General features: G+C 50.6%; 1 protein-coding gene across 8 annotated transcripts in view; it reads left to right on the forward strand.

Annotated features, from left to right (window-relative positions):
* Nucleotides 1–8096: 8096 nt before the first annotated feature.
* The window catches only part of VDAC1 (voltage dependent anion channel 1), a 30430-nt gene continuing 11521 nt past the window's right edge, over nt 8097–27005 (forward strand). Inside the window, exons 1-5 of one of the 8 annotated variants that reach the window (XM_043465513.1) lie at nt 8097–8112; nt 24496–24568; nt 25107–25156; nt 26059–26211; nt 26306–26358. In XM_043465513.1, the coding sequence (XP_043321448.1) occupies nt 24502–24568; nt 25107–25156; nt 26059–26211; nt 26306–26358 (323 nt within the window). In that variant the 5' untranslated portion in view covers nt 8097–8112; nt 24496–24501. Of the gene's footprint in view, nt 8113–12989; nt 13009–13692; nt 13836–13897; nt 13917–22114; nt 22136–22561; nt 22581–24495; nt 24569–25106; nt 25157–26058; nt 26212–26305; nt 26359–27005 lie in introns of those variants that run through there. The other 7 variants (XM_043465509.1, XM_043465511.1, XM_043465510.1 and 4 more) reach the window with 7 other exon arrangements.

Here is a 27005-nt window from a genome sequence, read left to right on the forward strand (position 1 = left end):
TTCTTCGCTTTCTAAAATCCTATACCTGGGTTTAGTTCTGTCTTAATCAACTGGAATGGTCAGTAATGGCTGCTTCTAAATCTGACAAGGTGGTCATCCGGGGCTGCCTTGGGACACAGTGTGAGGTCCTTGTGGTCCCTATCATGAGTGACAAGTGATAGTAATGAAAGTGGTGGGTGACGAGGGCAGTTTTCCTGTGGGGTCCCCTGGGCTCCCTAGGGGTGAGAACTTGTTCTAGAAAATCTGGGCCTAATTCATGATTCTAGCACAAATGGAGCGGTGAGGAGAAAACTTTTCTACCCCAAAACCTGCTGGCCTGAACTTTCTTCTTATTAGAGCCACCAAACAGACCTTGAGAGGCTGTGAGTTCCCTGTCACCAGGAAGTTCTGAACAGAGGCCAAATGACTAGAAGATATTCCAGGAGGATCTGTGCATTGTTTAGGGCCTCACTGTCCAACATGTTAGGCACTAGCTACTTGTGCTATTTAATGCTTTATGCTTATCTCATATAAGTTTAAAAAAACTTAAACTTTGTATTCTGAAATAATTATAGATTTGCAGGAAGTTACAAAAACACTGCAGAGGGCTCATGTACCCTTCACCCAGTTTCTTTCAATGGCTCCATCTAACATTACTGTAGTACAATATCAAGACCAGGAAACTGATGTTGGTACAATGTGTGGTTAGTTCTATATCATTTTCTCACATGTGTAGCTTTATGTAACCACTGCCACAATCAAGATACAGAACTACTCCATGGCTTTGACTTCCCTGGTGGTCCAGTGGCTAAGACCCTGCACTCCCAGTGCAGGAGACCCAGGTCCTGGTTGGGGATCTAGATCCCACATGAGGCAACTAAAATGCCACAGCTAAGGGCTTCCCTGGTAGCTCAGTTGGTAAAGAAACTGCCTGCAGTGCAGGAGACCTGGGTTCAATCCCTGGGTCAGGAAGATCCCCTGGAGCATGAAATGGCAATCTACTCCAGTAATCTTGCCTGGAAAATCCTATAGACTGAGGAGCCTGGCAGGCTATAGTCCATGGGGTTGCAAGACTTGGACATGACTTAGTGACTAAACCACCAAGAACTGGCCTGGCGCAGGCAAAAAAAAAAAAAAGACCCAAACTACTCCATGGCTATGAAAATCTCTCACAAGTTTCCATTTTATAGTCACACCCATCACTCTTTCCCCCACCATCCCTAACCCCTGGTAACTACTAACCTGCTTTCCAATCCATAATTTTGTCATTTTGAGAATGTTATATAAGTTAAATTATATATGTGTAATCTTTAAAGTTGAATTCATTAAAATTTAAAAATTCAGTTCACATTTCTAAGCTCAGTAGCTACAGCTGACTAGTGACTATCATGTTGGACAGCACAGATGTACTGCTGTTTCATCTTGCAGAAAGATCTATTGGAAAGTGCTGCTTTAGGGAATAAGACCAGATCCATGGTTCACTCATGTTGATTCATAGCTCATGTCACCCAGGGGTGTCATGAAATAGAGAGTCCTGAGTATATTACTCATCTACTGCTCTTTAATAAATTGGTCCCAATGTAGTGACTTGAAACAACAGTCAGTACATTGGGACATAATAAACAACCTTTATTATCTTGCACAATTTCTGGAGGTCAGGAGTTAAACAGTGACTCAGCCGTGTAAACAGGCTCAGAATCTTTCATGAAGTTGCAGTGAAATATTGATCAGGGCTGCAGTGGCAGGCCTGGGGCTGGAGGACTGGCTGGAAAGGTGGTGCTGCCTGTTGGGGTGACTGGACTCCTTGCCCAGGTCTAAGCAGTTTCCTGGGATGTGGGGTTTTAGTGTGAATTAATTCTAGGACTGTCCCAGACAAAAGAGAACAGTTGTAAGCAGGAGGACTCAGTTCCTCCCAATGTGGGCCTCTTTCAGGGCTACTTGAGTGTCCTTATAACACAGCCATCTTCTCCCAGAGTGAGAGATACTAGGGAAAGCAGGGCAGAAGCTCTGACGTCTTTTCTGAGCTGCCTTGGAAGCCATATGGTATCACTTCTACTGCTTTTTTTTTCATGAGAAGCCAGTCACTAAATCCTCTGGTCCACATTCAAGGAGAGGAGAACTAGGATTCATCTTTCAAAGGAAGGACTGTGAAAGAATAAGTGGACATATTTTAAATCCTCTGAAGTGAAAAAAAAGGGAAAGTGTTAGTCACTCAGTCATGTCTGACTGTTTGTCATCCTATGGACTTTAGCCCACCAGGCTCCTCTGTCCATGGAATTCTCCAGGCAAGCATCCTGGAGTGGGTAGACATTCCCTTCTCCAGGGGATCTTCCCTACCCAGGGATCAAACCCGGGTCAGGTCTCCTGCATTGTAGGCAGATTCTTTACCGACTGAGTTTAAAAGGGGAAACCCTTTTAAACCCTCTACACTGACCTATACTTGAGATCCAGATTGGGCAAAGGGGGAAGAGCCCAGGAATCCATACTTTATCAAGGTTCCCTCTTGACCCCTGATGTGAGGTCCCATTTGCCCATCTCAAGGTCCTGTCCCACCGTAAGATGTTGGGCATCCCACCTACTTCAGTGGACACTCACAGCAGAGGAGAGGGGGAGGGCAACTCCAGGCTGGTGAGATTGGTGAGCTGACCATGATTCCAGAAACTCTTATTAGATTACTAGGATGCCTTTTCCCACAGGATGAATGAGCAACAAATGGGGAACCATTTAGAAAACTCTCCCCACACTGAAACATTGAATGCTGTTACAAATGACCGATACCAAACTACACAGCAACAAGGAAGAAAAGCTTATGACACTATATATGTATACTTGAGGGATGGCTGAAATGCTATAGCAGTCCAGGGTCAAGGTCTGGAGATGAATTTATTATTCAAACAGGAACATAGCTGCAGTTACGGTAAGAGGGTGGGGACAGATGGTGAGTAATGCAAAGAAATGTGTGTTAGTATTACTTTTATTGTCATTTCAATAAAAGAGGGTGGTTCCTTCTTCAGACCTCAAATGTCACCTTTCAGAGGCCTTTCCAGTCTTCTCGGTTAAAGCTGGTTAAAGCCCCTTGGTTAAAGCTAGTTTTTGGTACCTCAGTGCCTTGTCTGTGTCCACATAGCACTCGTTACATTTGAAAATATGCTGTCTCTCCCTGCAGCCTCTGAGCTCTGTGAAAAAGGAAGGGAGCTTTCGTCCCCTGCGGTCTCTCCAGGGCCAACACAGTGCCTAAGACATGCTTGTGGATCAGGAACTGTCGAGTGAGGCATGAAAGAGATGAGGTCTCTGAGGAGAGAGGAGACTGCAGGTGAGGGAGGCAACAGAGACCTCTCATGGCTGCTGGGGGAGGGGAGGCTGGGAGTCAGCTTAGTCCAGTGGCCCCTGGTCTGTGGATGTCCGAGACCTCCTGGGGCACCCACTCTTGAGAATCTGATTAAACTGGTTTTCTCAGCTTCGGCACTGTTGCTCCTTTGGGCTAGATAACTCCTGCTGTGGGGGCTGTCCTGTGTAAGATGCTTGGCAGTGGCCTTGGCCTCTCTCCAGTATCCACCTGAAGCACATGCTCCCCTGTGATGACAATTTAACGTCTCTCCGGATGGTGCCAGGTGCTCCCTGGAGGTTGCCCTTGGAGCTGGATGAGAAAACCAGCCCAGCACCCTGGTGGCCTGAAATCTTTGAAGATGAGCTGCCAATGTAAATGCGGGAGACTGATGCCTGTCTCGCAGGAAAAGCTTAGAATTTGTTGTTCAGAGGCCTCTTGGCGACGGGCACGACATGTGCTGCCACCTGTTGGTGGGTGGCTGGGAGTGCACTCTTGGCTCAACCAGCCCTGGAACACAGGGAAGCAGCTTGCCTTCAGGTGGGCTCCGTGGGGCTCCAGTTCAGGGCCTCTCCCTAAGGCTGGGCCAAAGTGAAGTGAAGTCGCTCAGTCGTGTCTGACTCTTTGCAACCCCACGGACTGTAGCCTGTCAGGCTCCTCTGTCCATGGGATTCTCCAGGCAAGAATACTGGAGTGGGTTGCCATTTCCTTCTCCAGGGGATCTTCCCGACCCAGGGATCAAACCTGGGTCTCCTTCCTGCATTTCAGGCAGATGCTTTACCCTCGGAGCCACCAGGGAAGCCCCAGGCTGGGCCAGGGAAGCCCCAAACGAGGCCAGCCAGGGTGTGGGGCAACCAGGGAAGTCAGGGGGAATGGGACATTTTCCTATTATTTTGGTGAAATATTTAATGATGTACTTGCTAAAAAAAAAAATCAGGTCAACTTTATTGATTGTTCTCTTCTCTTCTCAGATTCTCCTTCCCCCATGCTGATTGGTGCCTCCAATAGCCAAACCCAAATTTGCTGTCTTTTCTATACCTGACCCTTCTCAGAGCTCCCAGCTCAGTACGGACAGCATCAGCCCCTCGATACACAGCCAGAAGGATCACCTCCATCACTGAGCCCTACAGACTCATCTACCTTCTCCACCTTCCCCCACCTTCACTGCTGTTCTCGCCATTGTCTGGGCCACACTCATCCGAAGCCTGCACCAGTGCAGTGGCTCAGCTAGGAGGTTCCTCTGTTCCATTTGGTGTTGCCTGGGGCCATGCTTGTGATTGCATTTAGCTGGGAGCTTGGCAGAGCTGGAGTGTTCTAGATGGTTACTGGGGATGACAGTGGGGGTGGGAAGGCAGCTGGGCCTCTCTCTCCAGCAGGGTAGTTGCGCTTCTTATTTGCGGGGGACCAGGCTACAAACTGTGCTGGGTCTTAGCTGCTGTGCGGGCTTTTCTCTAGTTGCAGCAAGTGGGGACTTCTCTAGTCGCGGAGCATGGATTTCTCACTGTGGTGTCTTCTCTTATGGTGGAGCACAAGCTCTAGGCGCACAGGCTTCAGTAGTTGTGGACATGGGCTCAGCAGTTTGAGCTCCCGGGCTCTAGAGCACAGGCTCAGTAGTTGTGGTGCATGGGATTAGTTGCTCCACGGCATGTGGAATCTTCCTGGACCAGGGGTTGAACCTGTATTTCCTGCATTGGCAGGCGGATTCTTTACCACTGAGCCACCAGGGAAACCCAGATCCCTAGATTTTAGGCCAGTGTCTGGAAAATAGCAACTTGCAGTCAAATATTGGCTGAATGAATGAGTGAGAGGGACAGGACGAGGGCAAAAAGTAAAGCATCTTCCTAGACAGTCATCCCTCTTTATAACACACAGATCTTGATGAAGAGGGGTATTAAAAAATGTTCTGAATTGATTTTATTTAATTTACACTGGTTATTTAACACCAGTCCTCAGGGAACTGGTGTTCAGAGCAGCCACACCCTGAATTTCTTCCTGTGAAATTACGTAAGGTCACAGCCATTCTCTGAGGCTGCTGTTCCAGGATCACTCGGGGTGCTTGTGAAAAATGCAGGTGCTTTCCCCACCCCAGAAATATTAACAAAGAAGCTTAAGGGGGAGGCCCAGCCACCTGCACATTCCACCAGCCCTCCAGGTGACTCTCATGTGCACTTCATTTTCAGAAGCATCACTTTTCCATTTCTCTGTACTAAGTTTGGATTTTCATGGGCTGGTTTTTCCCTTAGGCCACCTGTGTGTCTTTTAAGGCGTTGGTAACTTGATTTATTTATTTTTCCTAATAAGCTGTCCATTCCATAACTCCTGGAAAACAAAGTGTGTTTCCTTACCTTCTGCTGAGTGAGGCTGAGGCTCAGGGTCATGAGGAGGTCATGACGTCCAGTCCTCTGTGGTTGGGTAGGATGATGCTGAAACCACACCAGGCAGGGAGGAAGCCAAACTTGGTTCTCTCCTTCAGATTTGCTGTGGGTGGAATAATGAGTTTTGTGTTTGGGGCTTAGGGAAAGGAGGGGTGAGCTCCTTGGGTGGGGGTGGAGGGTTAGCACAGTTAAGGGGAAGAAAGGATTTCCCCAGAGGTGAGGAGGAGCTGGGGAGCAGTTAGGGAGGGAATAAAGGGACTTATCTTCTTATGTAAGACTCATAGAAGAGCTGGTTTTATAATGCCAGGGTGGCAAGGATGCTAAGTTTAGATTTGAGCCTGAAACTTCAAAACTTCGAGAGGCATCGGAAGCTGCTGTCTCGGGCTCTGCTGACTGTGGCTGGAACTTTGTGGCTCTGCCCTGGTGTCTGCCCTGGTTGGGACCACACCGCCTGCTGGATCGACCCCTTCTGGGTCGCTGGGGGAGCTGGTGGGCAGTGGAGGAAGGAGGGTCCTAACAAGTTTTAGGAAAGCTCAGGCATTTCCAGAGAAAACCCTTGCTGGTCAGCCCGTCCTCCACAGTCTCCCCTCCAGCACAGACTAGAGTAGTCACAGAGCAGGGGACAGGAGAGACTGGGGAGGGGACAACGGCAGGGACACCTGGGCTTCGAGCCAGTTTGGCTGCTGACTTGTCTACCTGTCACTGCCTACACGGGAAAGAAAGTTCTTCCCAGCAGCTGGGAAAGAGGAGTAGAGGAAGCAGCTACTCTCCAGCTCCTGGAGGAAGCCTTGGGGAATAAGAACCAGCAGGTGGTGTGGTCCCAACCAGGGCAGACACCTGGTCTGACAGCAGACCACAGTCAGCCAGGAGAAACCAGGAGAGGCCAGTTCTTGGGCAGTGTGTGTGTATGTGTGTGTGTGTGTGTGTGTGTGTGCCTGTGTGTGTGCGTGTGCAGGTGTGTGTGTGTGCATGCATGTGTGGGGGGGTTCAGGGTACTCTATGTGTGTGTACATGGTGAGGTTCAGGGCAGTGTGTGTGTGTGTGCATGCATGCATGTGGTGGAGGGGTTCAGGGCACTATGTGTATGTGTGTGTGTGGTGGTGGGGTTCAGGGAACTGTGTGTGTATACGTGTGTGTGTATGTAGTGGTGGGGTTCAGGGCACTGTGTGTGTATATGTGGTGGGGGGTTCAGAACACTGTGTGTGTGTGTATGTGGTGGTGGCATGTGTGTGTGTGTGTATGTAATGGTGGGGTTCAGGGCACTGTGTGTGTGTATGTGCTGGGGGGTTCAGAAGACTGTTTGTGGGGGTGGGGTTTGGTGGTTCGGGGCAGTGTGTGTGTATATGTGTGTGTGTGTGTATGTGTGTGGTGGAGGATTCAGGGCACTGTGTGTGTATGTGGTGGGGGATTTGGGGCACTGTGTGTGTGTATATGTGTGTGTGTGTATGTGTATGTATGTGATGGAGGGTTCAGGGCACTGTGTGCGTGTGTATGTGGTGGGGGGTTCAGGGCACTGTGTGTGTGTGTGTGTGTCTGTGTGTGGTGGGGGGTTTGGGGCAGTGTGTGTGTGTGTGTGTGTGTGCGTGTGTGTGTATGTGGTGAGGGGTTCATACGGTGGAACATTAGAGGGAGTACGATCCACAGAATGATTCCCACTGTTAATACCAATTGCAAGTTGCAAGTTTGAGGTCTCTAAGACAGTCCTTACATTTGATAATTCACTAGGACTTGGCAGAACTCACCAAGGGCCATTAAACTTCCTAGTTGGCCACACAGAAAGAACACAGATTAAGATTAGCCAAAAGATGAGAAACACGATCCAGGAGGGCTGCAAACACAGAGCATCCCGCTGTCCTCTGCCAGTGGACTCCCGGACACGGTTAACTCCTCCAGCGGTGATGTGTGACAATACACAAGGAACACTGCCAACCAGGGAAGTTCCCCAAGCCTTGGCGCCCCGAGATTCACTGGGGCTCCGTAATCGACTGCCCACTCAGCTGATAGCAGCCTCCAGTCCCTCTGGACGTCGAGCTGATATCGTGAGAGTCAAAGCCCTCACCCTCAATCACACTGCTAGCTTATCCTGCCTGGCCAGTCCCCACCTTGAATCACATTGTTAGTTTATCCTGTGTGGCCACAGGATAAACCCTGTGGCCTAACCCTTGCCCTATATAAAGATACTCCTATCTGGCATGACACTACAAGGGCTGAGATTTCTTTCCAGCAGTCTAGGGCAAAGGTCAGACCTTTCTTGGGTGCAGATTGAATGCTAAATTAAACTACATGGACAAATTAAGCAGCCCCAGCCTACTCCACAGCTGTGAGTCCATTCTTTCCAGAGGATTCTCAACACATGGAGCCTGATTCCCAGATGTCCAGCCATTAGGACAGAAAACAGCTGTCCCCAAGGTGTGCAACCTGCAAAGAGGGCTGATAAGTGACTCTAATTCAGTCCCCTTTCTTTATGCCCCGTATGTCTCATCATCTATTCAGTCATTTATTTACTCGCCGTCTATTGAACATCTGCAATGTGATTGGCACTCATTCTAGTGGGGGAGGTGGGAGGACAGATAACAGAGAGCAAACCAACTATTAAGTCATTTCTTAATTAATTTAAATTTTTATTTTTATTTTTTTAAATTGGCTGCACTGGGTATTAGTTGCAGCACACAGGATCTTAGTTGTGGCACGCAGGATCTAATATCCCAATCAGGGATTGAACCCAGGCCCCCTGCATTGGGAGCGTGGAGTCTTAGCCACTGGACCTGCAAAGGTCCAGGGAAGTCCCCTATTAAGTCATTTAAAATGTGCTATGTGCTACGGAACCCACTCCGGTAATCTTGCCTGGAGAATTCCATGAACAGAGGAGCCTGGCAGGCTACAGTCCATGGGGTTGCAAAGAGTCAGGCATGACTGAGCAACTATCACTCATGTGCTATGGAGGGGAAAAGGGCTGAGCTGGAAGAAAGGATGGAGAGGAGAAAGGAAGCTGCCTTAGACTGTGGGTGGGGAAAGGCAGCTCTGAGAAGGCCCCATTGAAGCTGAGGCCCAGAGGATGCGAAGCCACCTGCTGTGGGAAAAAGCAGCAGACAATGCCTGGCAGAGGGATACCTGGGCCTTAGCTGCCAGCTGACACATCCAAACAGATTGTGAGAAGTTGCCCAGAAGCAAAAACACAGGCCTTTCCTTGTGGTGGACACAGTCTTGGCAGGACCCAAGGCTCCGTGAGCTGCGTGTGGGCGGAGTTTAGCCCCACATGTCCCCGTGGCTCCTGCTTGTGCAGTGTGTAAACCACTCGCCCTGCAAGATGGGCCTGGACAGACAGTGCCTGGAAGCCAGCACCCCTGGGCAGCCCTCCCAGGATGGTGCCAGATACAAAACCATTTAAACTTCATTTGACCTCACCCACAATTTAAATAAAAGCAACCAAGTTGTGCCTGTTAGCAGAGTCTGGGATGTAGAAATTGTGGGACTTCCCTGGTGGTACAGTGGATAAGAATCTGCCTGCCAATGCAGGGGACACAGGTTCCATCCCTGGTCCAGGAAGATTCCACATGCTGCGGGGCAACTAAGGACCCTGAACCACAACTACCGAGCCTTCGCACTCTGGAGCCTGTGCTCTGCAACAAGAGAAGCCACTGCAATGAGAAGCCTGCTCATCACAACTAGAGAAAGCCCACGTACAGTAACGAAGACCCAGTGCAACAAAAAGTAAATAAATAATTTTTTTTTTAAAGAAAGAGCAACTCTTGGTTTAAGTTGCCGACACAGAGCCGTCTCTCAAAAAAAAAAAAAAAAAGAAAGAAATTGGAAATTCTTCATCAAACCCCAGACCCTCTTTCAGTGAATGAAAGTGCTGGGGAAGAGGCAGCTCCATTTCTGCCTTTAGGGAAAAGCAGATATGTCCACTCACTGGTGGGGTCTAGGAAAGGGTTTCCTATCCCTCGCAATAAAAGGGGGCCCTAGCTGAATTTCTCCTGGTATTCTTCATCTCTCTAAGGAGCCAGCACATGCTGAGCAGAGGAGAAACTCTTGCTTCTCTTAGCTCAGAGGTCTCTGGTAGGATTCCAGTACACGTCCATCCAACTTACAACCCCCACTCCCACCCCCACAACCCACACCCATGTACACAGGCACACACACTGGTGTCCTTCATAGGGGGCCTGACAAGTACCAGTGCTTGGCCTGGATAGAGGCCTGGGTTGGCCACACAAGGATAGGAAGGTCTGTGCTCCAAACTGCAATTAGCTTTATATAGCAGGAGTCCCTGCCTCTTTTTATTGTTGTTTGATTTTTATATGTTTACCACGTTATTTAAAAGTTGGAAAGTAGAGAATGTAAAAGAGAAAAGTCACTTGGAATCTTGCCATTTATTATGGACGGCATGTTTGTGCTCCATGCTCCCACCACCCCCGCCTCCCACCAATTCAGTTGTTGAAACGCTAATCACCAGTTTGAAAGGTCTTGGGAGGAGTGGCCTTAGAGAGGTGATTAGGTCAATAGGGTGGGCCCCCACAATGGCATTCATGCCCTGATGAAAAGGACAGGAGACACAGGATCTTTCTGCCTCCACATACCAAGGAAGACCCTGCAGGGACATAACTAGGCAGAAGGCTCTTAGCAAGAACCTGGGCATGCTAACACCTCGATGTCAGACTTTCAGTCTCTAGAACTGTGGTCTTGTTTAAGCAACCTGGTCTTCTGTTACATATAGCAGCCTGAGCTAAGACAGCATTGCAATAAATCATTCTTAATATGGTCTTCCAGGGGTTCATGCATTAGTTTCCTATTGCCATCATAACAAACTGTCATAGGTTTAGAGGCTTAAAACAATTGAGATTTATTATTTTACATTTCTAGAGGTCAGAAGTCTAAAATCAGTCTCACTGGCCTAAAGATATCAGCAGGGCTGGTTCCGTTTAGAGGTCCTGAGGGAAGAATCCATTTCCTTCCTTTTTCCAGCTTCTCCAGCTTTTTCCAGCCTGCATCACATGGCTCATGGCCTCTTCTTACATCTTCAAAGCCAGCCCTGTAGCATCTTCTGGCTTCTCTTTCTCGCCGATCTCTGCTTCTGGTGTTACATCACCTTCTCTCACTCTGTTGTTATTGCTGTTGTTCAGTGGCTATTAAAAAGCAGACATCACTTTGCTGACAAAATCTGTACAATCAAAGCTATGGTTTTTCCAGTAGTCATGTATGGATGTGAGAGTTGGATCATAAAGAAGGCAGAGCACCAGCGAATTGATGCTTTTGAACTGTGGTGCTGGGGAAGACCCTTGAGAGTCCCTTTGATTTCAAGGAGATCAAATCAGTCAATCCTGAAGGAAATCAAGTCTGAATATTCTTTGGAAGGACTGATGCTGAAGCTGAAGTTTCCATACGTTGGCCACCTGATGTGAAGAACCAACTCATTGGAAAAGACCCTGATGCTCAGCTCAGAATGACTGAAGGCAGGAGGAGAAGGGGGCTACAGAGGAAGAGATGGTTAGATAGCATCATGGATTCAATGGACATGAATTTGAGCAAACTCCAGGAGACAGTGGAGGACACAGGAGCCTGGAGGCTACAGTCCATGGGGGCCAAGAGTTGGACACGACTTAGTGACTGAACAACACCTGAAAGGAGGAAGAGGAGGGTCACTCCTCCAAAGGATGACGTTTAGACTTGATCTGGGTTTCTTAGTTTGCAAGAGAGGACCTGACTGGCCGCTCTTGGTGCCCGTCCCCAACCCAATCAGCTGTGGCAGGAGGAGCGGAGGTGGGCTGGCGGTGTGGCTCTTGGCGGTGGGGTAAGCCTGTTAGGACAGGCTGCCTTTACTCAGCTTTTCTACAGAACTGCAGTGGGGAGGGGTCAACACTTGGACCTGAGGGCCTCTGTGACCAGCCTGATCCCTTCACAGTTTTCTGAGTGTTTACTTCTATGTCTCCCATTTTAAACTCACAGTTAGTTAGTCAGTTCAGTCACTCAGTCATGTCCGACTCTTTGAGATCCCATGGACTGCAGCACACCAAGCTTCCCTGTCCATCACCAACTCCTGGAGTTTGCTCAAACTCACGTCCATCGAGTCGGTGATGCCATCCAACCGTCTCATCCTCTGTCATCCCCAACTCTCACATCCATACATGACTAATGACTCTCTAAAGTTGAAACTGAGAGACTAGACCTCTTGCTCAGGGTCACACAGCCAGTATGTGACTCAAAGGGCACTCAGGTGGATTAAACTAAAAGTAGTACCTAGAGGAGCCCCAGAAGCATGGGGCATTCTCCCCAGGCTGAAGGTCATGGAAGGGGGATTGACACGGAGGTGCTGGGGGGAGGAGCACCTTGGACATTTGGTCCAAACGTCACACCTGGGCTTTACTGACCCTGGCAGGCAGCTGCTCCTAGCTCAGGTAAGGTTTCTGAAGCTCTGTCTTCTCAGTCTGTCCTGCCTGCCTCCCTGAGGTCTTCTTGCCCCCAACTCTGCCTCACTGCACTGGTGGGTGACTCAGAGGCTTTCTCTGTCAGACCCTCTTCCAGGAGTGGGCTGTGGAGGTGGGGACGGCCAGGTTGGGGAGCCCGGAGTCCCCAGTCATGGAGCAGATCATGGGCCTGGGGAGAGTTGTGGCATCTGTCTCCTATTCTCCAGCACCTCAAGGGGTCCAGGAACTCCTCCTCATATTTTCAGTAAGACCTTAGCCCCTACAGGGGCCAGGGCGCTCTGTTCTTCTCCCCACCCCCACCCCCGCCCCCAGCCCCCTGCCTAAGCTGCCTTCTTTCTCAACACCCCAGGACGATGTAACACCACTTGCCACTTCCCGCATTGAAACCACCGCTTCTTTCCAGCAGCCTGACCTGATTGTCTCTCCCCACGCCCCAGTTGCCTACTCCTTTAATCTGTGCCACAGCTGCTTGTGAGCGAGTGTCCTGATTCTATAGACTGGCACCGCCTCCAGGGGGGCCCTGGACGCCTCAAGCCTTGGAGAACGTCTGCTGGCTGAAGGTGAAGGATGTGCAGAATTTTCACCCGGCTAGGAATTCATTAATTCTCGAAGTCCGCTAGGGGTGGGTCTCGCAGGCCTGGTAGGGAGACTGCGCACTCTTTAACCACGCCGGGAGGGGAGGCAGGCCCTGCCTGGTCAAGGGCTGCCCGAGGAGCCCTCAGCTAGTCCGCGCGCCATTGGACTCAGCAGAGGACATTCTGGCAAAACGAGATTTACTTTTTCATTTCTTAAATGCGAGCGGTTTAAACTGTCTGCCCATCTTGAGTGCATGCTCGGCGCACGGGGGTTTTCTCGGCGTGCTGTGTTCCAAGCCCCTGCCGGGATCCGGATCTGCGAGCCTAGAGAGGCAAGAAGCGGGGTCGGAGGCGCCTGAAACATTGTGTCGGGGGCTGGGAGCCAAGAGCCGAGGAGCGGCATTCGTGGGCGCTACTCTGTATCCGCGCCGCCTCTGGCGCCCATTATTCTGACCAGAGCTGTAACTGCCCTCAGGGGCTCGGAACCCGCTTTAACAGCCCGCGCGGGCTCTGCTGGCGAGGGGTGGGTGACCTGGGGGTCACTTCGTCCACCCAGGCCAGGCCGTGGTCCAGCGCCCCCCGCCACATCAAGTCCCGGGGGAGGGGGTGTTGTCTCCCAGCCTTGAGGCCGAGCAGGAGGCCCAGAGCCCCGCGTGTCTTCCGTTGGTTCAGAGGACCGCGGCCACTGCTTAGCTAACCGGAAGACCCCTCCTTCCCTCCCCGAATCCTTCAACCAGGCGAGATTTCCAGCAGGGACGGCCGGCGCGGGCGGCGACAAGCGTGTCCCCGCGCACGCACACAGCCCAGAGCACGTCAGTCCCACGCCGTCCCGCCTCCCTGTGCCCGAGTGCGCGCAGGCAATCACGCGTTCCCGCTCACGCCAGTGGGCATAGCATCCGCTGCGGGCCCTGGTTGGGGGTGGAGGGTTGCCTGAAAGGTCGGCACGCGGCTCGGGAGCTGGAAGCGGACTCGCGCCGGACCGGGGCGGTGTCCCGGGAGGGCCCAGGGGGCGGAGCTCGCGGGCCGGGCGCGCTGGGTCGGGGCGGGTCTGCGCCGCCGCCGTCCGCGCCGCCCCGCCCTCGGCCCCGCCGCTCGCTCCGTTCCGCACGCTGCAGCCCCCGCCGTAGCCGCCGCGGAGCCCACTGCCAACGCTCCTGAGGTAGGCGCCGCGGAAAGGGGCCCGGGCTTTGCCTGCGCCCTGGGTCGCGGGCTGACCCCGGGGGAGCTGGGGAAGGAGACGGTGCGCGGAGCGGGCGAGGGCGAGGGGCCCGGGGCCCGCCCGGGGCAGGGAGCGGGAGCGGCCCGCGTGGGCCTGGCGGGTCAGCGGCGGGCAGTGCAGGCCGCGCGGGGCGGGCGGGCGGCGAGCGGGCCCGGGCGCGGGGGAGGGAGGCCAGACATCCCGAGGCGCCTGAGGCTGGGGACCAGAGCCTGCGAGGACCTGCGGGCGGAAGGGCACGGGCCGCCGCGTGGAGGCCCGGCCGGCCGTCGGTCTAGGTGACCTTCCTCGGAGGCGCCCTCTGGCCCTCGATCCCGCCAGCGCGGGTCGGGCAGGGGCCAACCCGCCACCTACACTCGCCGTGCCGGGCTCACTGACCTGTGCGAGCCATACTGTGGCCCCGATCATGGTCCCGCGGTCCGGCCCTGCACGCCCTGTCGGTTCTACGCCCGGAGAAGCTGGCCTCCGGCACTGTCCGCGCGTACCAGCGCCTTTCGGGAGGAACGGGAGGCTGACGGTCGAGTTAGGCCGCGGCGACCAGGGCCGGAGCTGGGGCCTGGGTAGAAGGTTAGGCGTTGGAAACGGAGGTCCCGCGGGGAGCCCTGTGGTCTCCTTGGCCTTAGGAGAATTCCTGCCTGATTCGATGGCTCATTCATTCACCGAATGTAGTGGTGCATTCAGGAAACTGGCTCCGAGTCCTTTGGCTTTAAGGCCGACAGCATTAGTGACTTGTCCAAGGTCACACAGTGGGGAAGAAACCAAACCTCAGTTTTTTCATCTGTAGAATGGAGCAATCATCCCTCTTCTTCATTGGGTTTTTTGGGAAGAATGAGTTGATTAACTTCCAGTAGTGAGGAACAGTGCCTGATATGGAGAAGGCCTTGAAGGAAACCTTGACACTTGCCCTTGAGGCTTTTTGGCGGAATCTAACCCAACCCCTGCAGACTGTTTTGTGCTACATGGTGCTCTGGAACGGGTTCAATAAAGGTAGCCCCTGTTATTTTAAGCATTATTATTACACATTTGTGTGCCAGGCATTGAATAACTTTCAGGATAATTCATTGAAAAGCCTTTAAGTTTACAGACAGCCAAGGTCAGGCTGGAGCAGGAAGTTGAATGTGGCTGCAGACTTGGGCTAAGCCTAAGCCTGTTCCACCTGAGGCCTGGAGCTGCTGAACCCGCCTCCCCTCTCCAGGGGAAATAGGGAAATGAGCTCCTCCTTTGCTTAATATGCTGTTGGTAAGGCCAGGGCACATTGCCCAGGGTCTACCTTCTTTCCATCCCAGCTCTGAACTGAGTTCCTACAGGGTCAGACTTAAGCCTGATGCAGCTTTGTTTTCAGTGCCTGGGGTGGTGCCACTTGGCATTGGTAGGTACTTGAGAAGGGTCTGTGGGGGTGAATGTACTCTTACTTTTTATCCAAAGTAGACTCACCCTTTTTGAAAGAAGGATAGTATTTTTTTTTTTTTTTTTTACCATTCCAGCATGTGACTTATAGTAGGTGCTCATTCAGTATCAATATTTGTGGGATTATTGAACGCTTATATGTAGTGGCTGCAGGCCCAGCCCACAGTCCCTTGATCATGGACATCCTCTTTGAGGGACACACATCTCATTCACTTCCAGAAGATAGCCTTGCCTAGCAGAGTCACAAATAATTACGGAGCTACAGCAGTGTGTACAGCCCTAGAGCTGTGAGAGGCAAAACTGTTTCCTAATTTGAAATACTTGCTTTGAACATGTTATCCTCATTCTGCACCTTTCCAAGTCCTTTGGGAAGCTTGTTGAATTGATGTTTCTGGCTTGTGGGGGAGGGTGACGTTGGTGAAGGGGATTCTCGTAAAGTCTGTGGGCCTGGTGCCTCTTCCCTCTCTGACGGTGAATGGGTCAGAGGCTTCTGCTGGAGTTGTCCTGAATAAAGTTCTTGACCCTGGAGTTGGAGGCTATTCTCTGTTGATTACTTTATTTCTGCTATTCTGTAGGCATGGGCTATTTATAGATAAACAGAGGGGCTCAGGGGAGGACCAGGAGTGGGGAGTTGTCTGTGGATCTCTGGCCCCATTGGATGCTAGGCAGATGTGGACAATCACCTCCAAGCTGGTGGTCATGGGGGATATTCACCCCAACCTTTACTGGTAAGATGCTTCCAAAGTCCATTTTGCTGTCAATGGGGATTTCTCAAGGAGTGACATCTTCAGCAAGCGAGGCACAAGTGGCTGGGAGTCAGCCCAGGCCTGCAGGCAGCCCCTCGGGTGCTCAGGGCGGCCACTCCGGTTGCCCCTCAGTCGCACTTGGGCACAAGCTTCCATTTCACTGCCTGCTCTCCCAGGACTGAGGGTGAGTGGGAATCTTAGCCCTTTTCCTGGAACTATGCTGGAAAGCGTCCTGGGCTTTCTGAGCAGACTGAGCTCATGCAACACAGCTCTGACAGGAGCCCCAGGGTCTAGTACAGGCCAAGCTACTTGCTCCCTCCTCAGTTTCTCTACTTTTAGAGTGTGATGATCATTGTTTCAGCCGTTCTTTATTGAGCGCCTGCTCAGCACCCTCCTGGCCGGTTGACATATGAACTGTGATGTTGAATCCACTGCCCCCCGAGCCCTGGGAGAGGAGTACTGCTGTTTCTGTTTGGTGGGCCGGGAGGCTTGAGCCCACGGTGGTGGGATCACCGTCCCAAGGTCACACAGCTCAGTGGGAATGGTGTTGGAATTCAGGGCCTGGTCTGGCCAGCCCCCAGTCCTTGTGCTTTCACCCTGCAGCTGCCCCTCCAAGGTGCCACCGTGAGGAGCTAATAGATTTGCGTGCCTTTCAAGTGGTAGGCCTTGCTGTCCAGAGGGGAGGGGTTACTCTTTTACACACTGATCAGTGGGTGTGTACCTGGGTGGGTGGAGGCTAGCTGTCAGTGAACAGCAGGCAGTGGAGTCACTCTGTTTATTGCAAAGGCAGTTGGCTCAGGGTGTTTGTCAGGAGAAGGGTCAGTTTTTTCTTGGGATGAGGAGGGAGGCGTTCTTCCGGGACCTGGCTGGACAGTACTCAGCTAAACAATGCCTCATTATGGTTGGGGAGGAGTCTGGACCCTGTGATTCAGGATGACCTTTTGGCAACCTGCCCAGCAGCTGTAATTATGATAGGAAACATATATAGTGACAATCTTAGATGAATACTGCCTGTGCCTGTTACATATTTTCTGGGTACCAGCCACTGTGTTGTTGTTTAGTTGTTTCAGTTCTAAGTTGCTGCTGAACTAAGTGCTTTATACCAGTAGTCTCATTTAGTCCTTGAGAGGGATGCTGAGTCAAGTCCTCTTACCCTGTACTGGAACTGAAGAAAAATGAGCTGCAGATAGATTATGACCTGCCTAAGATCTCAGAATGAGAGACTGGTGGTGGTGTAGAATTGGAACTCAGGTGTGCTGGACTCCCGAGTCTACCCGCCCAAGCACTGTCTGTTTCACCCCCACTGGGGCAAGCCAGGCAGCAGCGAACCTCCTGCCCAGGCAGGAGCCCCAGGTGCTCCTGGGACCCAGACCTTGGCATGACGCCTGCCAGCCCAGGTCTTCTCCTCTTGATGGGTGGGCAGGCAGGGTGTCCCCAAGTCAGCTACATTCTCTTGAGGCTTGTGGAAGGCTGTGCTGGTGGTGGCCCAGCTTCCAGGGTGTTTTAAAATAGAAGCAACGCCTGGAAAGCCTGGTTGTCCTCTGTGAGACAATCATGGAAGGGTGGGGGGGAGGGAGGACAGCTGCGCTGAGAGCACAGACCTCCCTGAGCCCCGGCATTGCTTCGCCAGCATCCCGGAGATCCAGTCAAAGCCATTCTCCTGGGCTGCCTCTTCTGGTGAGAAAGTGTGGGGTAGGCGTGCAGCGAGGCTCCTGATGGTGCTGGCCTCACGTGTTGGTTTTCAGAGCAGCTCTGGCCTCCTCCTGGGGAAGTTTCTTTTCCTGGTCCCCAGAGGTTGGAGGAGTTGCTTTTGCTTTAATCCCTGGCTGGTCTGATGCTCCTCTTATAGGCTGGCCCAGTTCTGCCCTCACAGATTGCCTAGAATGGTGTTAGAAATAGCAGAGCTGCGACTTCCCTGGCGGTCTACTGGCTAAGACTCCGTGCTTCCAATGCAGGGGGCCTGGGTTCGATTACTGGTCAGGAAACCAGATCCCACATGCTGCAACTAAAGATCCCCCATGTCGCAAGGAAGATCAAAGATCCTGAGTGCCACAACTAAGACCCAGTGCAACCAAATAAATAAATATTAAAAAAAGGAAAAAGAAAGAGCAGAGCCAAAGGCTTTTGTACAATTCTCCATTCCTAAGGGGAACCAAAGATGGTGATGCAGATGGCGATGATTGTGTGTGGATTAGGGACCTGTGGGAATCAGATATACACTCCCATGGGGTAATTAAAGAAAGCATGATGAAGGGATCATTTGCAAAGGTGTGGGCAGAGTGTGGGGGACCTGAGAGGGAGTGTGGGCTTCTGGGGCCTTTAGAACCAGGAGGGGGCCCTTTGGCAGGAGGTGTGGCCTTGAGCAGAAGGAAGTCACTGCCCACCTGAGGCCCAACAGGGAGGGGTGAAGTTGGGGGGGATGAATACACCAACTTTACTCCCCCTATTGGCTGAGCCTACCCCGCAACCCACTTGATCAGTTCTTAGGGCACAGAGCAGGATGGAGGAGGAAAGTGCATCTGGAGGGGCAAACAGAATATCTAGAATAGTGGGTTGTGGCTACCCTACCATTTATGGAGTACTCACTGTGTGTCAGACAATTCTAGTGTTCTATTTACCTTACTTAATCCTTGCAACAACGGCAGTAGAAAGACTATTGTTAGCCCCATTTTATAGATGAGCAAAATGAGACCCTAGGCATACACGTGGCTTGTCCAAAGTCACACAGCTAGAACCTCTGCCAGTCTCATAAGCCCCTTCCATTAGTCACTGTGCCCTGCTACCTGGGTACTCAGGTGAGTGGAGAAATTCCATGGCAGGTGGCTCTTGATGTTTAGGTCCTAGTCCTCTTATACCCTTGTCATTCATTGAAAACACCATCTCTTGACTCACTGGGTGTTACCTGTGTTCAGCAGCTTTGTTCTCAGCTGTTCCTGCCTGAGCCCTTTGGACCCATGGCCACCCTGCTCTCTGTATCAGCCATTGCAGTGGTCGTTGGCTCTCTGAGGGCCTCAAGGCTTTGCTGCCTGGATCCTTCCAAGGGAGCTCCTGCGGAGAAAAGAGCATACTTCAAAGTGGGGGATTCTGGTGGGTGCCTGATGTGGGGAGCCAGCCCACCCTTCTCCGTGGCATCTGAGGGCCGCCCTGTCTGTGTGATAAGCAGTGACAGGCTGAGAGGGAAGAAGGAGGCTTCTGAGTCAGTGCCTCAGGCGCGTCACGCACACTGAAGTTAGGGAGCTCTGCCCTACTCCTGCCTCTGGGCAGGGTGGCCAGAGCTACAGCGGGTCACCTGAGGGTCGAATGTGCCCGCCACAGGCCTTACCTGTTAGCCCTGCCACCTCTGTGATTTAAATCTGTTCCTGGAACCAGTATTATATAGACACTGAGAGAGCTTTTCCTTCTGGTACTTCTGCTGCAGCAGCCTTTTGCAGTGTGACTTGTGGCATCGAGAATGCAGCATGGCTTAATTTCAGACACATTTGTTAGGCTTTTAAATTTTCTGTTCTTAGAAAAAAATTACCAAGTGCCCAGACAACTTAAGTGATTACATAGAATCAAAAATGAAAATGCTATTTTAATCTCACTCCTTTCCTAAACCCCTTTTCCTTTCTAGAAGCAGCTCCGAGGTAGTCATAGTAAGTTTTCCTTCAGTCACATAGAGTTATACATATTCTGTGACTCGCTTTTTTCATTGACCTGTTAGTGGCTTTCTGTGCCACCGTGTGGAAATCTCCCTCATTCTTTTTGATTACCACGGGGTGTTCCTTAGTTTGCAAGCATTGTAATTTGTATTCATTTGTTTCTCTGTTGGTGGACATTTAGGTTGCTTCTGGGTACTGTGTTAAAAATAAGCCTGCAGTGAGCGTCCTCCTGAGCATTGGGTGCCACTGCAGGTGTGTTCCTAGCAGTAGAATTGCCACTAGAATTACTGCAGGTCCACTTGGGCGCTGCCCAGCAGTGGGCTCCTCAGGGACTGTACTGTACTATACTCTCCTACTTGGCGAGAATGGGAGTGATCATTTTCTTCACCAGCAGTAGATACTGTCATTTATATTTGTGTGAATCTGTTGGCTGAGTGAGCTTCCCTGGGAAGCCCCCACTCTATTATTTTTGCCTGGAGAATCCCATGGATAGAGGAGCCTGGTGGGCTACCATCCATGGGGTCGCAAAGAGTTAGACATGACTCCCTGGCAGCCACCCCCGCCCACCAGCAAAGCCCAGCAGAGGTGATGGAGCCCATGTCGCCCCCTGCAGACTCCCTCTGAGCACGCATGCCTGCCCCGCCTGTGGTGCTGCTGCAACTTCCCAGTGGAGGGAGCTCCTGCCTCCTGGTTACATTCTTTACTTAGTCCCTATTATCAGATACTGTTTCCTTTTTCTCTACTGTAAAAATACTTTGATGCTTGCTGCACATTTACTCATTAAACAGACATTTATATTGAATACCTGCTATTTACTAGGCCTTGGCATGTTTGTACACATAGCCTTTTCCATATTTTGGATAAATGTGCGCATGCCAGGCTCTGGGATGCTTTGAGTTCAGTGGTGTGATCTGGGGGTAGGTGTGCATTTTTTAGGGGTAGTGGGATACTGGGAGCAGAGCAGCTGTCACTGTCCTGTAGCTCACGAGTCCCCCCAAGATGGAGGTTACATAACTGTTATGCAGACCATGCTGGGCGATATACTATCTCTCCCCTCTGAGCTTCCAGTATGGGCTGGCTTTTCATTCCTTAGCTGGAGTGGAGCTTGCATAATCTGTTCAAGGTCAGCCAAGGAGTGCTGGGTAGGTAGGCTGACAGGCAGTGGAGGGGAACCAGCGATTCCTGTCTTTTGGTGTGACTTATTTGTCTTTCTCAAAGTCATCAGTGACTACAGGCAGGTCTGCTCAGCCTGACCTGGCCATTTCTTGCTTCCCGCTTATCTTTGGAAACCATGCTCCCAGGCTTTGCCTTGAAGCCATCACCCAGGTAGAGACCTGGGGTCTTTCCTTCCCCTTCTGATTGCCATCTGTCCAGGGCTGGCTGCCTGCCCATGTCAGAATATCCTGTTTGGAAGCTGAGCTTCTTATAACATTCTGTGTTTCCTGTGTACAACCCTATATTTCTACTTCTGTATCCACTGCAGTGTGTTCACCACCAAAAATTTAGTTTCTGTCTGTCACCATATAGTTGATCCTTTACCCTCAATCCCCACCCCCGCCCACCACCCTTTTCCCTTCTGGTAACCATGACTTTGTTCTCTGTGTTAGTTTGGTTCATTTATTTTTGTCTCTTTTTTTTTTTTGCATTCCACATATGAGTGAAATCACAGGGGATTCAAAGAGGATATGTCCCTCCAAGATGGAGGTTACATAAAAGTCGTTTCCGTCTGATTTATTTAATTTAGCATGATACCCTCAAGGTCTGTCCATGTTGTCATAAATGGCCAGATTTCATCTTTTTTTTTTTTCCAGTGGCTGAGTAGTGTTATGTCATGTGTGTGTGGATGCACACACAGACACATACATACACACACGTGCCACATCTTCAGTATCCATTCAGTTGTTGATGGGTTTGTAGGTTGTTTGCATTTCTTGGCTGTTGTAAGTAGTGTAGCAATGAGGATAGGAGTGCACGTGTCTTAATGAATTAGTGTTTTTGTACTCTTTGGATAAATACTAGAAGTAGAATTGCTGGATCATGTGATATTTCTGAGAATCTCCATACTGTTTTCCGCAGTGGCTGCGCCAGTTTACACTCTCACTGGCAGCACTTGCTGGTTCCCTTTTCTGAAGACACTTGGACGGATGCTGCAGAGACAGATGGGGAGTGGTCTGGAGCCGATCCAGGTGGCGGGAGGGGCCAGGGCCAGGGTTCAGCCTGCAAGTCAGTGCAGGCAGGCTGTTCAGTGAGAAAGCAGAACGCTGAGTCCTCTCCCCCTCTAGTCCTGGCCTGAGAAAGCATGGGTGGCAATCATTATTTCTACAGTGAGATTGTTTTTGAAGCAGGTGCTGAGAACTGTGTTGGGTGCTGTTTGCCGTTGTAAGAAGGCTGAGCTCAAACAGGCGGAACTGCTTCAGTCCTATCAAATAAGTGCAGCAAGAGACAAGAGGTAGGCCAAGAGGAAGACCGCAGGAAGGGCAGAAGGGGCAGCTGCGGCCACGCAGTTGCAGGGAGCCTTTGGCGAAGACGGCGTCAGGGTCATGCCCTCCTTGGCGGGTGTTACCTCAGGCTGAGGAGCGGGTTTGGCTCCACTCAGCCCGTGGCTCCTGTGCACCCTCCCTGCCAGCTGCTGCGCTGGGGACGCAAGGAGAGCCTGGTCTTAATGTGCGCTCGCTCCGCCATCCCACCTCTTGTCCTGGATAGTAATCTCCTTAGTGGCCACTTTAGGGTGATTTTTGCTGTGGGTGGAGTGTGTTTTGACAGGTGGCTTTGCTTTTCATTTTTGGGGATTAGGGATAAGCAAGGGCATTTGGGGAGCATTAAATGATGAGTGTTCTGCCTGTTTCCTGAGGGATGGACCGGTCCAGATGTGAAAGCCGCGTGTGCCTGGTGAGGTGGGTCCTGGAGCCAGAGGAGGGTACTTGGGGAGGCCCTGACCCTTGAGGTACAGGGGGTCTTAGCTGACCTGGAGATGTTGGTACTGGACTGCTCTCCCTGTCACCCGGCTGGGGCTGAGTTTGTGGCCCAGCTGGGGAGGGGACAGCACTGAAGAGGGGTACTCTGTCCACTGATAACTGTTAGTGCTGGTGTGTGTGCAGAATGTTCGGGGCCCTTTGCTGAGGCATTCTGCACATTTCCTTGGGGCTCTGATACCTCAGCCTTCAATCCCTGGTGGTTTCCTTGCTTCTCCTGGGAGGAGCCCAGGCCCATCTGTGGGCTAAAGCAGGGAGGACCTGGTGGTTGGATTCCTGGTCTGTCCCTGGGGTGGGTGTGCCTACGGGGCTCGTTTGGGGTGAAAGGGAAACAGATTAGGAGAGGGGAGTCCGCAGACTTGGGAAAAAACCAGTCTAAATGTGTCTTCTCCCATGTTCTTTGTGCCCTGATCCTAATGTGGACTGAGCTGCCTTTGGTTCCAGCCTGATCATGTGCGAGAAATAACAACAGCAACAAAAATAGGATCACGTAAACAGCTTACTGGGCTGCTCCTCTCTGCTCCGATACAAAAGGGAGCTGGGACAGAGCTAGCAAAACCTCTGAAAAAAAGTAAACTAGGACTTGGACCACAGTTTTATAATTTAAATTGTGGAGGCTTGCAGGTTTGTTTGTTTTTAAGCATTGTGCTCATTGGTTCTGTGTGCTCCTTGCAGTGTCTTTGAAGTTAAGGCTTTGGTCAGGCTGAACTTCCACTTGTGACACTGCTTCCCTGGGATCACTTGGACCACTTTTCATTGGTTTCCCACTTAACCAGGAACATGCCCTGTGGATGTATATTTATGTGGGTACCTTTGTATGTGACTTTACATGGGGTGTATGCAGTTCCAGTTTGATAATTTAGGTGTCCTGTATTTAAAATAGATACACCTTGGGTCACTTGAAGTTTTGGCCAATTGAAGCTAACAATTTTGGAGATGGAAAAGATGCAGAAGATAGTGCTTTCACAAGTTCCCCTCTCCTCCTGGATGGAGCACGGGGTGTGTGCTGTCCAGAGTAGACTCTTAATTATGGGTACATAATGTGTCAATGTGGAGGCTCCTGGCAACACAGCGTGGTCCTTATTTGAACTTATTTGAAGTTCTTGCCTTCCTTGAACACTGAGGTGCTTAATAAATGCTTGTTGACTGACATACTGATATGCATCAATCCCAAGTAGTACTTTGATAGTTGGTTTTAAAAATAAAGTCACATTGACACTCAGTAGATGTTTGTTTGAATTAAATTTGGGAGGGGTGTGTTTGCATTTCCTTCCATGGGAAAAAGTTGCTTAGTTAGGTAGGTAGGTTTTACTCTTTCCTCTGTGAGGAATATGATACTCTAAAAGTGGGTTCCCATAAAATGCAAATGTTTTGTGAAACGTTGAGTCCATTCTGACACATAGTAGGTACTCCATAAATATTTGTTGAATGAATGAAATCAGAATTGTTTGGAAAATATACTATGAAATGCCCTGATTTCTATTCAATGTATTTAACGTCCTAGCAGTCAATATTTTGTAAGAAGATAATGTCTTGGCAAGAGTCCTGCAGTTCAGTAAAGTAGCTGGCTCATGGGAGTGTGTCTTTGACAATCAATTCATTTAGCAAATACTGACTGACTCCTGCCATATTCTGGGCCTGTGCTTAGTCCTGGGGATACCTAGGAGAAGAGGTCTCCAAAGTCAGACTGGTCTGCTGTCAATAAAAACCTACTGGGTGTTTCCACCTCTGACCAAAAAAAGAAGCAGGAGACTGCATAGGCTTCTTTGTCCACCCCTGGGGGAAAAAGGTACCTGCAATTTCCAGTGTGTTTATTATGGTGATTCTTTTATTATAGCAGAAGATGGCTGTGCCTCCCACGTATGCTGATCTTGGCAAATCTGCCAGGGATGTCTTCACAAAGGGCTATGGTGAGTGTTGCATGGAGTGGCCTTTCAGCTCAGAGACTGGGTTTACTTGTTTGGTATTCTACCCATCACAGTTTGAGAGACCTGGGTCAGTCAGTTCTTAGAATCTTCATGTCAGGGCAAAAAGATAAGCCTTCTATGGCTAGTCAAGCAGTTTTGGTTGCGCACCCAGTTCAGGTAGGCTAGCGAATTGCTCAGACAAGTGGACCTTCTTGTTTCCTCTCCCAGGCGGGAGCAGGTCTGGGTGCCGCTGTGGTGGACTGTGGCTTCTAAATTTAGCTTGTCCTTAGGCTGGTGCTCACACTGTCACACACCTTTTTCTCAGACTCCGCTGGGACTGCAGGTGGGACTGTGCCTGTTCTGTCTGCCACTGTTCCATGGCAACCAGGCTCCATGGCAACCAAGCTCCACCCACAGAGGCAGGCAGCAGTAGAGACTGGTGCCCTCTGCACTCATGGCATTTTTAAGATTTCCTAAGGGAGGCAGAGATGCTGCTCTTGAGTTATTTAACCTATTAACAGTAACCATGTTCTTTCTTTAGGATTTGGCTTAATAAAACTTGATCTGAAAACAAAATCCGAGAATGGATTGGTAAGTTGTCTGGCCCACATGAGTATGGGTATATATTGTAGATCAGTAAATCATAAATAACTTCCATCTGAGTGGCAAACAAAGGAACTTTTCTGATTGTGGCAACTTGTGGTTGTCACATTTATTGTATCTTCTGTGGGATGGGTGGTCCAGGGGAACCAAGCCACTAGGTCCCCAATTCATCATCTGTTAATACTCATAGGAATATGAGGCAGGCCTCTGATTTATTTTTCCTTATGTATCTTATTTCAAAATTGACCAGTGTTCCATACCACATGATTATTTAGAAAAAAAAATTAGTAATGTCTTTTAGATTGTGCATGTGGTAATTGTCAGAAGGAAGAAGTTTTGGGTAGAATTACTGCAATGTCCGCTTTAGCTCAAAGCTTTTTCTCTGTGTGAGCCTGGAGACAGGATGGAAGGAGGACAGGAGGCCTTCCTGTCCAGAGTGAAGAGTTGCAGGGGAGGAAGGAAGCTGTCTCCTGATATAGAATTCTCCATAAGATTCCTTTAGTTAGCGGATTCCATCTTTAAATAGTTGTTTAGTTGCAAAGTCATGTCCAACTCTTTGTGACCCCATGGACTGTAGCCCACCAGGTTCCTCTGTCCTTGGGATTTCCTAGGCAAGAATACCAGAATAGGTTGCCATTTCCTTCTCCAGGGAATCTTCCCAACCCAGGGATAGAATTTGAATCTCCTTTATCAGCAGACAGATTCTTTACCACTGAGCCACCGGGGAAGCCTTTTTGACACTTTAAATATCTAAGTCAATTATGGATGGAGCTTTTGCAGCCACACATTCAGGGTCTTACCTGTTGCATAAAGGAAAGTGCAGTCCATTTAGGGGTGGAGTGATGCAGAATGAAGTGCTGGCATGCAGGCTGTGACTGTCTTCTTTAAAGGAATTTACGAGCTCAGGTTCAGCCAACACTGAGACCACCAAAGTGACGGGCAGCCTGGAAACCAAGTACAGATGGACTGAATATGGCCTGACGTTTACAGAGAAATGGAACACGGACAACACGCTGGGCACGGAGATCACTGTGGAGGACCAGGTACTGGGCACGTGCGAAAAGACGCGGTTTTACAAGTGACATCTGCTGGCCTGTCTTGTGACTAAACCTGTGGGTGAATTTCTTTTCTGTTCAGCTTGCGCGTGGCCTGAAGCTGACCTTCGATTCATCCTTCTCACCAAACACTGGGTAAGGATTTCATCTGTTTTCTCCTTAAGGACTCTTAGCAGTGTTTTATAGAAAGGTTCATTCCGTGCTGTTTGTTATTGTTTTACTGGCCTCAGCTGAGGAGGCTGCAGGATTTCTGGTCCAGTGATGCTCCATTCCTTGTGAGTGAGGCTGCTGGTAATGTTAAGTGACCAAGGCTGTAGGGCGGTGTTTGGAAGCAGGGGCTAATGGGTCACTGTTGCCAGCCTCATTTTTTTCAGGCTGGAGAGCCCTTTCCCCAGCTTCCTACTTAGGGACACTGAGAGTGTGTGGGCTTAATTGCAAGGTGGCTCCTGAGGCTGCACTTTGCTGCTTCAGGCCCTCCAGCCACAGGCAGATTAGGCCTGCTGGTTGTTGAGGACCTGGGTCTTCCCTGACGGCTCAGCAGGTAATGAGCCATCAGTGCTGCAGTGCGGGAGACACAGAAGATGTGGGTTTGGTCCCTGCGTCAGGAAGATCCCCTGCAGGAGGAGAATGGCAGCCTATTCCAGTGTTCTTGCCTGGAGAATCTCGTGGACAGAGAAGCCTGGCAGGCTACAGTCCCTGAGGTTGCAAAGAGTTGGACGTGATTCAGTGACTAAGCACAGCACAGCACGGGAGGCAAGAGGATGTGCTGGTCTGCCTCAGCT

This window comes from Cervus canadensis, chromosome 4, assembly GCF_019320065.1.
Source record: "Cervus canadensis isolate Bull #8, Minnesota chromosome 4, ASM1932006v1, whole genome shotgun sequence".
NCBI lineage: Eukaryota > Metazoa > Chordata > Mammalia > Artiodactyla > Cervidae > Cervus > Cervus canadensis.